Genomic DNA, 11837 nt, shown 5'->3' with positions numbered 1-11837 from the left:
TCCCCTCAGAGCCCCCAGGCTCCCAATTCCAGGAGGCATCCACCAAACAGGCAAGTGCCTTATTGCAGAGCTTGGGCTGGGGCAGAGCCTTGGGGGAAGCTGCCTGCTAAGTGCTCTTCTTTAGCTTTTCTCCCTTCTTGAAGACTTCCAAGGCAATGAGCCCTGCAAGTGCTACTAAAATTGGGCACACGAGCCTCTTCGTCTTGGCAATGGATTTAACCTGAGGGACAGTGGGGTTAGATGGGGCATTTGGAAGAAATTCCTCCCTGAGAGCCCTGGTACAGGTTGCCCAGAGAAGCTGGGGCTGCCCCAGCCCTGCAAGTGTCCAAGGGCAGGTTGGACGGGGCTTGGAGCAACCTGGGCTAGTGGAAGGTGTCCCTGCCCATGGCAGGGGATGGGACTGGATGGGCTTTAAGGTCTCTTCCAACCCAAACCAGTCTGGCATTCCCTGGCTTTCCCTCCCCCAACACATCAGAAAAGTGAAACTGAAACTTTTTTTTGGTGAAAAACAAGCTGCCTCAGGAAACAGGGCTTTGTTTCTGGCTCTCAAACACCAGCTCTCCCCTGCAGAGCACCAGCCCAAGCCCAGGGGGCTGGCCTGGGCTGATTGCTTGATATTTCCTGCTCTTATTTCAAATAATTTGGCTTAACTTGCCTTGCCTCTTTCCCAAGGCACAAATCCACTTGGCTTGGCTGCAAAACTTCATCCACACAGAGCAGAATGTTTAAAAAAGTCACCAGATACATTGTAAGTCAAATGGATCCAGACGGACGATTGGCACCTGTCGAGAACAGCGGACAACAGGATCGCTTCAGACCCTTGTGTCTTCTGACACAAAAAAGAAAACAAAATACCATATTCCGCTCAGATCCCTACTATGAGTACACAGAGTTCAAACTGGACAGTGTGCTGCTGCCTGGAAAAGATGGGAAAAGCACAGGTAAGCCCAGATATATCAATGTGAAGTTCACAAATTCCATAGACAATGGTTTGGGGTCACTGGGGTCATGGCTGAACTGTCCCACGTTCCAGCTTTCCTGTGGGTGAAATACTTACAGTGCTGAGTCTGTGCCATCCTGCTGTAGCAAATGCATGGAATCATTTCAGAGTCCCTCCTTCCCTCGGAAGATGGTCCAGATTCCAGCCAATTTGGTCTCACAAAGGTCACTGTTGACAAAGTCAAGGGGGACCTCAGCATTAGCGTTGATGGTGCAAGTGTGGAGCTGAAAGGAGGTGGCTCCTTGTCCCAGGCATTTTCCATCAAGATGAAAAAGAAGGCCATACCAATGGACTTACTGGAGTCAGTGAGAAAAAATAGGTAAGGCAGGACAAAGGCAGCACACACACTCTGGCCATCCCCACCCAACCCATGCCAGGTCACACAATGGGGGTTCAACAGCAAAAAAACCAAGACTGAGACCTTAGACAATGAATTCCCCCTAACTAGGCCTGGCTGGGTGGGGCTTGGAGCCAGAACATCCCCTCTGAGCCTCCTTTCCCCAGGTTGAGCCCCCCCAGCTCTCTCAGCTGCTCCTCAAATCACTTGTGCTCCAGCCTGTTCCCATCCTTTTTCTCTTTTAGAAAAATCAACATGGATCACTCCTTCATCCAACAGCTCCAGAGGACAGGCGCTGATTTGTTCTTGGTTTATGAAATCCTGGAAGCCTCAGAGGAGACTGTCTATAAGGAAGACACCAAGGCAGAGTTGAGCTTCTTAGCCAAGATTTTCGCCAAGTTCTTTGGAGAGGTTTGGTTTCTCTCTGTGCTCAGGTGTCACTCCTTCCCCAACATCTGCACCCAGGGGCTCTAACACGGTGTTTTCCTCCACCAGGGCTCCACAGAGCACATAGAAAGTGCAGTCATACCCAAGGGCTGCACCCTGGCCTTCAGGGCCATCCAGATGAAAATTAGCAAAGGAGAATGGGGTAAGTAACTTCCAGAAATTACCATCTCCTCCATTCAGGAAACAGGGCAGAAGAGGAAGAACATCTTCTCAAGTGTCACTCAGCCCCACAGCCACCCTCAGCTCGTTTGCAAGGAGATGGAGGCAGTGGGAGGGACAGAAACCACCTGGGAAAGGTTGTCCAACCCATGGAAGGTCAAGGAGCTCTGTGGGAAAGGAGCAGTTTGGGGAGGGGTTGGTAGGGAAGGCAAGAGGGACACTGGAACTCTCAGCTCTCCATTTGGGGAGCTGCAGAGCTCCTGGTGATAAATGGCACAGGCAGCAGAGTTTGGATTGGTCCTTTTTCCTGTTTAGAAGAAAAGAGCCAGGGAGAAAACAGGGTGGGTGACCTTCAGTGGGAAGGCTGGGGAACACGTTGTAAATGTCCTTTTTATCCTGTTGCAGAACTGTCTTATTTTAAAGAACGTCCAACTCCAGTGACAGGTAAGCAAATTTTTTTTCTGCTACCACTTGCACAGTTTTTACCTGGTTTGGGTAAGATGGAATCTCCCAGGATAAAACAAACCACCAAGACTGATGTGTTCCCCAGGACATGACAACTGCCCAAATTCCATCTTGCTTCCAAAATATTCACACCAGGGTTTCACACTCTCAGTTTAGGCCTGCCACTGAACTCACAGTTCAGTAGTAACATCTTTGCACTCTTTCTGGTTTTCAGGTATCTCCTTTTTAGAGATCCCAACACCAAAATTAGGCGCAGTGGACAGAGAAGTTAAACAATACTGTGGCATTTTCTCTGAGTTGCCTTCTGGCCTGCGGGTCATGTTCTTAAACACCATCACAGCTGTGATGAGAGACAGGAACCTCTTTCAAGAGCTCAGCCAGAAGGTAAGTAAAGCTTCTCCCAGTGCCAGGATTTACAAACACACAGACATCCACCATCACACCTCTTGCCCCACAAGGCACCTGTGCCACAACAGTCCCTCCAAAATTCCCACACTCAGCACATCTCTCTGCTCTGCACTAGCAGCAGCCTCTGCCCTCAAATCCTCACTTTTCTTTTCCTTGTTGCCCAGATGGAAGGAGTTCTTGAGAAAACTGATGGTTATGAGCTGAAAATTAAAAGCCCAGACTTAAAAGACCTGTTGAGCACCTTGGAGAATTCTCCAAGAGATCGTCGTCTTCAGCTGGCAAAGGGAATAACCTACACCCTCGATGCTTTGGCTGGTGAGGCTTTGGGTCTTTAATAGGGGGGAAATAAAGGCAGGGCTGACTCCCAGGCTGGCCAGGCCCTCCTGCTCCTCTTCCTCCCCAAGTGGAATCTGCATCTAAATCCCATGCAGGGCAGAGCAGAGAGCCCCCCATGATACCCCTCCAGGCTTCTCTGCTCCCTCCAAGTGCATTCACAGCTTCCTCCCAAGGGGCTGCTCCAACCTCTGCTCTGTGACCTGTGACAGGACCCAGGGAAGGGCTGGAGCTGTGCCAGGGCAGGGTCAGGTTGGATCACAGGGGAAGGTTCTTCCCCCAGAGAGTGGTTGGCACTGAACAGGCTCCCCAGGGCAGTGGGCACAGCCCCAAGGCTGCCAGAGCTCCAGGAGTGTTTGGACAACACTCTGAGGGACAGGGTGGGATTGCTGGGGTGTCCTGGGCAGGGCCAGGAATCAGGCTCCATGATTCGTGGGAGTCCCTTCCAACTCAAGAGATTCCAATTCTGTAACAGACACATCCCTCTCACAGCACAAATCATTTGGAATAAAACATGTAAAGAGCTTTGGAACAAACAGGCATTTCCTACAAGAAATGATCACCCTTCTCATCCTGCTCACCCTGCCCATCCCACCAGCTCTCTCAAACACCTGGCTGGCAGCTTTCTGATCAGAGCTGGTTTCATTCTGCAGAGCTACTGGACAATCAGCTGCTGCTGCTGCTGGAATCCTTGGAAAGGAAGATTGTGTCCCAACAGCTGCAGCTGGTGAGTACCCACATCACACTTGGCTCCTTTGAAGGGGAAATGGGGGTATTTTAATTAAAGCACTGTGTCCATGATGACATCACAATTTCACAACTTGCTAAAACACTGATTTGCCTTTTCTGTGGTTGCTCTGAAGGTTGGAAAACTCCTGGAGCACGAGCTGAAGAAGGTGGATATGCCGTTCCGTGTGGATGCCAGCCTGCTCTCCTTCCCACGGAAGGAGGATCAGACCTTAACCATGACCCTGGTGGAGCTGAGCAGAGTGAAGCTCCGGGAAGATGGATCAGCTGAGCCCATGGAATGGCCCTTTGAGGTCGTGGCCGCCCTGTACGTGGCCCTGTACGCCCTCAACCTCCTCAGTGGCCCCAAGTAGGCACCTGGCCCTGCCCAGGGAACCCCTCCCCAAGCTGCTGGGAAACCTCTGCCCACCAGCCACTTCTCTCCCCCAATTTCATCCTTGTTAATGCTCAAGGCTGCTTTGGCTGGGAAAAGCAAAATTAAGGCAGGAAACCTCATTATGGATCCAAAAGGCTGGATATCAAAGTGGATTTCTCTGGCTGTCCCCCATTGAAAGCAGAGGGACAACCAGAAAATCCACGAGCCCAAATAATCACAGGCCTGGCAGCTGTGCCTCGTGTGCTTCCCTAAAAATGCTGCTGCTTCTGCAACCAATGAATGGGAAAGGGAATGCCAAGGGAATGGGAAAGGGAAAAGGAATGCAAAGGGAAAGGAAGGGAAATGCAAAGGGAAAAGGGGGAAAAATGCAATGGAAACAAAAGCCAAAGGAAAAGACCTGCAGGGGGACCACTTACCTTTGTCCCCCTGGGGGTCCTGAGGGGCTCCATGAACTGCTGGTGGCACAAAGGTGGGGGGATCCCAGGGCTTTCACCCACCCTTCCCTGCTCCCAGCATTGCCATGGCCCACAGGCTGCTCCAGGGACACGGGGCAGTGCTTCAGATACAATTTAAATACTCTCATTATCGCTTTATAAATAAAGAGGAGCTTCTTGCTGAGCAACCCGGTGTTCTGGAAGGCAACTTCTTTCTTTCTGTGTGTTTTCGGTCCCACAGCACATCCCACAACCCTGGGGGTGAGGCTGTCACAGAAATAAGGCCACGTAGCCATGTCCTAATGCACCCCTACTCCATGGATACAATGAGATAGGAAGGCAAATAATTACTGACCAACACCAACCTTCTCCCATGCCCTGGCAGAACGGCCTCCCTAGAGCAGATGTTCCTGGCTCGGCAGGGATCAGTGTCAGTCCACGCGACTCAGGCTGCAAAAGAGGGCACAGACTGAGGCAAGAACTGCAGGGCACAGCTTAAAGGGCACTTATTTTCCACCCAAGTCTGCAAAATATGATTGATGATTCCAGAGCTGCTACCAGTCACTGATATCACACTTGGCTCTTTACTTCTTTTTACTTCTTTACCTGAACTCCAGCCCCAAGAAATCCTGCCCTGCAGGGAAAGGCAGGAAGAGATCACAAAGCATCACAGCCCAAACATGCTGAAAACACAAACATGGTGTAACATCTGCAGGCCCAGCTCCACTCAGGGTCCTGGAGGGGTGGGTGGGTTTCATCTGCTCCATCTGTAGAAGTTCCACTGACTCACAGTCTCTCTTAAAGTTTCCAACAATCTGACTCTGCCCAATCACCAAAGCCTTTCAGTGGCAGAGTTAAGCAATAGTTGTGTAAAAACTGAACAATGGTGAAGAGGACAGGAAGTCGCTCACATCTGAGAGTGACTCGGGATAAGCTGGAGTGACCAGCCAGGGATCCTCCTGCACAGACTGGGTCTAAGGACTGGGTCTAACTGTGCTTCTGCCCCAGGGCTTGCTTCAGGGAGACACCTGTTAGCAAGGTAAGGGAAATCACTTTGGTTAAAAGTCTTTGGGTTTGTGCTCCTTCCAGCTTCCTTTGCCAACACCCTCGTTTAGCAAACGCTTCCGGCCCTCTGAGCAGAAGGGAAGCCAGAGATCTCCTCCCCAGTCCTGCTGCTCTGCAGGGCTCACATCCCCTCAGCAGACCCAGGCTCCCAGTCCACAGGAGGCATCCACCAAACAGGCAAGTGCCTTATTCCAGAGCTTGGGCTGGGGCAGAGCCTTGGGGGAAGCTGCCTGCTAAGTGCTCTTCTTTAGCTTTTCTCCCTTCTTGAAGACTTCCAAGGCAATGAGCCCTGCAAGTGCTACTAAAATTGGGCACACAAGCCTATTTGTCTTGGCAATGGATTTAACCTGAGGGAGAGTGGGGTTAGATGGGGCATTGGGAAGAAATTCCTCCCTGGGAGCCAGGGGAGGCCCTGGCACAGATTGCCCAGAGGAGCTGGGGCTGCCCCAGCCCTGCAAGTGTCCAAGGGCAGGTTGGACAGGGCTTGGAGCAACCTGGGCTAGTGGAAGGTGTCCCTGCCCATGGCAGGGGGAGGCACTGGATGGGTTTTAAGGTCTCTTCCAACCCAAACCAGTCTGGCATTCCCTGGCTTTCCCTCCCCCAACACACCAGAAAAGCGTGAAACTTTTTTTTGGTGAAAAACAAGCTGCCTCAGGAAACAGGGCTTTGTTTCTGGCTCTCAAACACCAGCTCTCCCCTGCAGAGCACCACACCACACCCAAGGGGCTGGCCTGGGCTGATTGCTTTATACCTCCGGGAAGATTTGCCCCCAAAATCTGCACCCTCAGAGCCTGCGAGCTGTGCTCTGTCTGCACCATGACTGGGCTTCATCAGCAAGGGGGACGAGTCCAAACAACCCACAGCTCCTGCTCCTTCCTCTCCAAACACTCCCTAAAACAACCCTCTGAATGTTGGCTCCTTAGATAATGTGGTGTATTTAGGTCATTATTTCAAAAACTTCCTAATAATTGAACTAACATTTGGTTACAACGTCCTGATCTTACTTCAAATAATTTGGCTTAATTTGCCTTGCCACTTTCCCAAGGCACAAATCCACCTGGCTGGGCTGCAAAACTTCATCCACACACAGCAGAATGTTTAAAAAAGTCACCAGATACATCGTAAATCAAGGGTATTCAAGCAAACAATCGGTCCCTGTCGAGAGCATCGCAGACCACGAGCACTTCAGGCCCTTCTGTCTTCTGATACAAAAAAGAAAACAAAACAGCATATTCCGCTCACATCCCTACTACCAGTGCACAGGGTTCAGACTGGACAGTGTGCTGCTACCTGGAGAAGATGGGGAAAGCACAGGTAAAGCCCAAATATATCAACCTGACATATTCAAGTTCACAAATTCCATAATGTTTTGGGGTCACTGGGGTCATGGCTGAACTGTCCCATGTTCCAGCTTTCCTACGTGTGAAATACTTACAGTGCTGAGTCTGTGCCATCCTGCTGTAGCAAATGCATGGAATCATTTCAGAGTCCCTCCTTCCCTTGGGAGATGGTCCAGATTCCAGCCAATTCGCTCTCTCAAAGGTCACTGCTGACCAAGTCGATGGGTCTCTCAGCCTTAGTGTTGACCCTGCAAGTGTGGAGCTGAAGGGAAGTGGCTCCTTGTCCCAGGAGTTTTCCATCAAGCTGCAGAAGAAGGCCATATCAATGGACTCACTGGAGGCAGTGAGAAAAAATAGGTAAGGCAGGACAAAGGCAGCACACACGCTCTGGCCATCCCCACCCAACCCATACTGGGTCACACAATGGGGGTTTAACAGCAAAAAAGCTAAAACTGAAACCTTAGACAATGAATTCCCCCTAACTAGGCCAGGCTGGGTGGGGCTTGGAGCCAGAACATCCCCTCTGAGCCTCCTTTTCCCCAGGTTGAGCCCCTCCAGCTCTCTCAGCTGCTCCTCAAATCACTTGTGCTCCAGCCTGTTCCCATCCTTTTTCTCTTTTAGAAAAATCAACATGGGTCACTCCTTCATCCAACAGCTCCTGAGCACAGAGCTCGATTTATACATGGTTTATGAAACCCTGGAAGCCTCGGAGGAGACCGTCTACAAGGAATCCAGCAAGGCAGAGGGAGGCTTCCTAGCCATGATTTACGCCAAGTTCTTTGCAAAGGTTTGGTTTCTCTCCGGGCTCAGGTGTCGCTCCTTCCCCAACACCTGCACCCAGGTGCTCTAACAGGGTGTTTTCCTTCACCAGGCCTCCACAGAGAACAGACAAAGCATAGTCATACCCAAGGGCTGCACCCTGGCCTTCAGGGCCAGGGCCATCCAGATGAACATTAGCAATGGAGAATGGGGTAAGTAACTTCCAGAAATTACCAACTCCTCCATTCAGGAAACAGGGCAGAAGAGGAAGAACATTTTCTCAAGTATCACTCAGCCCCACAGCCACCCTCAGCTCGTTTGCAAGGACATGGAGGCAGTGGGAGGGACAGAAACCACCTGGGGAAGGTTGTCCAACCCATGGAAGGTCAAGGAGCTGTGTGGGAAAGGAGCAGTTTGGGGAGGGGTTTGTAGGGAAAGGCAAGAGGGACACTGGAACTCTCAGCTCTACATCTGGGGAGCTGCAGAGCTCCTGGTGATAAATGGCACAGGCAGCAGAGTTTGGATTGGTCCTTTTTCCTGTTTAGAAGAAAAGAGTCAGGGAGAAAACAGGGTGGGTGACCTTCAGTGGGAAAGCTGGGAAACACATTGTAAATGTCCTTTTTATCCTGTTGTAGGACTGTCTTATTTTAAAGAACGTCTAACTTCAAAGGCAGGTAAGCAAAGTGTTTTTCTGCTACCACTTGCACAGTTTTTACCTGGTTTGGGTAAGATGGAATCTCCCAGGATAAAACAAACCACCAAGACTGTTGTGTTCCCCAGGACATGACAACTGCCCAAATTCCATCTTGCTTCCAAAACATTCACACCAGGGTTTCACACTCTCAGTTTAGGGCTGCCACTGAACTCCCAGTTCAGTAGTGACATCTTTGCATCCTTTCTGGTTTTCAGGTTACCGATTGTTATATTTCCCAACACCAAAATTAGTCACAGTGGACAGAGAAGTTAAACAATAGTGTTGCATTTTCTCTGAGTTGCCTTCTGGCCTGCGGGTCATGTTCTTAAACACCATCACAGCTGTGATGAGAGACAGGAACCTCTTTCAAGAGCTCAGCCAGAAGGTAAGTAAAGCTTCTCTCAATGCCGGGATTTACAAACACACAGACATCCACCATCACACCTCTTGCCCCACAAGGCACCTGTGCCACAACAGTCCCTCCAAAATTCCCACACTCAGCACATCTCTCTGCTCTGCACTAGCAGCAGCCTCTGCCCTCAAATCCTCACTTTTCTTTTCCTTGTTCCCCAGATGGAAGGAGTTCTTGAGAAAACTGATGGTTATGAGCTGAAAACTGAAAGCCCAGACTTAAAAGACCTGTTGAGCACCTTGGAGAATTCTCCAAGAGATCGTTGTCTTCAGCTGGCAAAGGGAATAACCTACACCCTCGATGCTTTGGCTGGTGAGGCTTTGGGTCTTTGATAGGGGGGAAATAAAGGCAGGGCTGACTCCCAGGCTGGCCAGGCCCTCCTGCTCCTCTTCCTCCCCAAGTGGAATCTGCATCTAAATCCCATGCAGGGCAGAGCAGAGAGCCCCCCATGATACCCCTCCAGGCTTCTCTGCTCCCTCCAAGTGCATTCACAGCTTCCTCCCAAGGGGCTGCTCCAACCTCTGCTCTGTGACCTGTGACAGGACCCGGGGAAGGGCTGGAGCTGTGCCAGGGCAGGGTCAGGTTGGATCTCAGGGAAAGGTTCTTCCCCCAGAGGGTGGTGGGCACTGAACAGCCTCCCCAGGGCAGTGGGCACGGCCCCAAGGCTGCCAGAGCTCCAGGAGGGTTTGGACAACACTCTCAGGGACAGGGTGGGATTGTTGGGGTGTCCTGGGCAGGGCCAGGAATCAGACTCCATGATCCTTGGAATCCCTCCCAACTCACAAGATTCCATGAATCTGTGAGCAACAGACACATCCCTCTCACAGCACAAATCATTTGGAATAAAACATGTAAAGAGCTTTGGAACAAACAGGCATTTCCTACAAGAAATGATCACCCTTCTCATCCTGCTCACCCTGCCCATCCCACCAGCTCTCTCAAACACCTGGCTGGCAGCTTTCTGATCAGAGCTGGTTTCATTCTGCAGAGCTACTGGACAATCAGCTGCTGCTGCTGCTGGAATCCTTGGAAAGGAAGATTGTGTCCCAACAGCTGCAGCTGGTGAGTACCCACATCACACTTGGCTCCTTTGAAGGGGTAACAGGGGTATTTTAATTCAAGCACTGTGTCCATGATGAGATCACAATTTCACAACTTGCTATAACACTGATTTGCCTTTTTTGTTGATGCTCTGAAGGTTGGAAAACTCCTGGAGCACGAGCTGGAGGACGAGAATGAGTCTTTCCGTGTGGATGCCAGCCTGCTCTCCTTCCCACAGCAGGAGGATCAGAGCTTAACCATGGCCCTGGTGGAGCTGAGCAGAGTGAAGCTCCAGGAAGATGGATTAGCTGAGCCCATGGAAAAGCCCTATGAGGTCGTGGCCGCCCTGTACGTGGCCCTGTACGCCCTCAACCTCTTCACTGGAGACCTGGCCCTGCCCAGGGAACCCCTCCCCGAGACGCTGGGAAACCTCTGCCCACTGGCCACTTCTCTTTCCCAGTTTCATCCTTGTTAATGCTCAAGGCTGCTTTGGCTGGGAAAAGCAAAATTAAGGCAGGAAAGCTCATTATGGATCCAAAAGGCTGGATATCAAAGTGGATGTCTCTGGCTGTCCCCCATTGAAAGCACAGGGACAACCAGAAAATCCACGAGCCCAAATAATCACAGGCCTGGCAGCTGTGCCTCGTGTGCTTCCCTAAAAACGCTGCTGCTTCTGCAACCAATGAATGGGAAAGGGAAGGGCAAGGGATTGCCAAGGGAAAAGAGGCAAAAAATGCAATGGAAACAAAAGCCAAAGGAAAAGACCTGCAGTGACCCACTTACCCTGGTCCCCTCTGGGGGTCCTGAGGGGCTCCATGAGCTGCTGGTGGCACAAAGGTGGGGGGATCCCAGGGCTTTCACCCACCCTTCCCTGCTCCCAGCACTGCCATGGCCCACAGGCTGCTCCAGGGACACGGGGCAGTGCTTCAGATACAATTTAAATACTCTCATTATCGCTTTATAAATAAAGAGGAGCTTCTTGCTGAGCAACCCGGTGTTCTGGAAGGCAACTTCTTTCTTCCCGTGTGTTTTCGGTCCCACAGCACATCCCACAACCCTGGGGGTGAGGCTGTCGCAGAAATAAGGGCACTTATTTCTATTTCTATTACTATTTAGAAATAAGTAGCCAATTCCTAATGCACCCCTACTCCATGGATACAAAGAGACAGGAAGGCAAATAATTACTGACCAACACCAACCTTCTCCCATGCCCTGGCAGAACGGCCTCCCTAGAGCAGATATTCCTGGCTCTGCAGGGATCAGTGTCAGTCCACGCGACTCAGGCTGCAAAAGAGGGCACAGACTGAGGCAAGAACTGCAGGGCACAGCTTAAAGGGCACTTATTTTCCACCCAAGTCTGCAAAATACGATTGATGATTCCACAGCCACTACCAGTCACTGATATCACACTTGGCTCTTTACTTCTTTTTACTTCTTTACCTGAACTCCAGCCCCAAGAAATCCTGCCCTGCAGGGAAAGGCAGGAAGAGATCACAAAGCATCACAGCCCAAACATGCTGAAAACACAAACATGGTGTAACATCTGCAGGCCCAGCTCCACTCAGGGTCCTGGAGGGGTGGGTGGGTTTCATCTGCTCCATCTGTAGAAGTTCCACTGACTCACAGTCTCTCTTAAAGTTTCCAACAATCTGACTCTGCCCAATCACCAAAGCCTTTCAGTGGCAGAGTTAAGCAATAGTTGTGTAAAAACTGAACAATGGTGAAGAGGACAGGAAGTCGCTCACATCTGAGAGTGACTTGGGATAAGCTGCAGTGACCAGCCTGGGATCCTCCTGCACAGACTGGGTCTAAGGACTGGG

At 50.9% G+C, this 11837-nt stretch overlaps 1 protein-coding gene, 1 long non-coding RNA gene and 1 pseudogene across 2 annotated transcripts; 2 read left to right on the top strand and 1 right to left on the bottom strand.

Annotated features, from left to right (window-relative positions):
- Positions 1-721: 721 nt before the first annotated feature.
- On the top strand, positions 722-4905 carry LOC135403011 (gasdermin-A-like). Its single transcript, XM_064636620.1, has 9 exons — positions 722-941; positions 1109-1319; positions 1583-1748; positions 1833-1926; positions 2349-2387; positions 2623-2792; positions 2981-3131; positions 3803-3876; positions 4013-4905. Exons 1-9 carry the CDS (start codon positions 722-724, stop codon positions 4247-4249), a joined length of 1362 nt encoding a protein of 453 aa, XP_064492690.1. The 3' UTR covers positions 4250-4905.
- LOC135403020 (uncharacterized) lies at positions 833-5315 on the bottom strand. The gene is made up of 3 exons (XR_010425294.1): positions 5072-5315; positions 1058-1296; positions 833-917 (listed from the first exon to the last, which is right to left on the bottom strand). It is a non-coding gene; the product is annotated as an uncharacterized LOC135403020 (long non-coding RNA).
- A 1363-nt stretch (positions 5316-6678) lies between these two features.
- On the top strand, positions 6679-11007 carry LOC135402812 (gasdermin-A-like; annotated as a pseudogene).
- The last annotated feature ends 830 nt before the right edge of the window (positions 11008-11837 follow it).

Source organism: Pseudopipra pipra, chromosome 26 (assembly GCF_036250125.1).
Source record: "Pseudopipra pipra isolate bDixPip1 chromosome 26, bDixPip1.hap1, whole genome shotgun sequence".
NCBI classification, from domain to species: Eukaryota; Metazoa; Chordata; class Aves; order Passeriformes; family Pipridae; genus Pseudopipra; species Pseudopipra pipra.
The sequence above is the reverse complement of the archived record's forward strand: the minus strand, read 5'-3'. Positions and strand labels throughout refer to the sequence as shown.

What these genes read in the sequence shown, in the direction of transcription:
- LOC135403011 (XM_064636620.1), top strand. Translation starts at nt 722, where the DNA reads ATGTTTAAAAAAGTCACCAGATACATTGTAAGTCAAATGGATCCAGAC. An exon ending in GAGTCAGTGAGAAAAAATAG is followed by an intron (nt 1,320 to 1,582) that starts GTAAGGCAGGAC and finishes TTTCTCTTTTAG; the next exon opens with AAAAATCAACATGGATCACT. An exon ending in TCGCCAAGTTCTTTGGAGAG is followed by an intron (nt 1,749 to 1,832) that starts GTTTGGTTTCTC and finishes TTCCTCCACCAG; the next exon opens with GGCTCCACAGAGCACATAGA.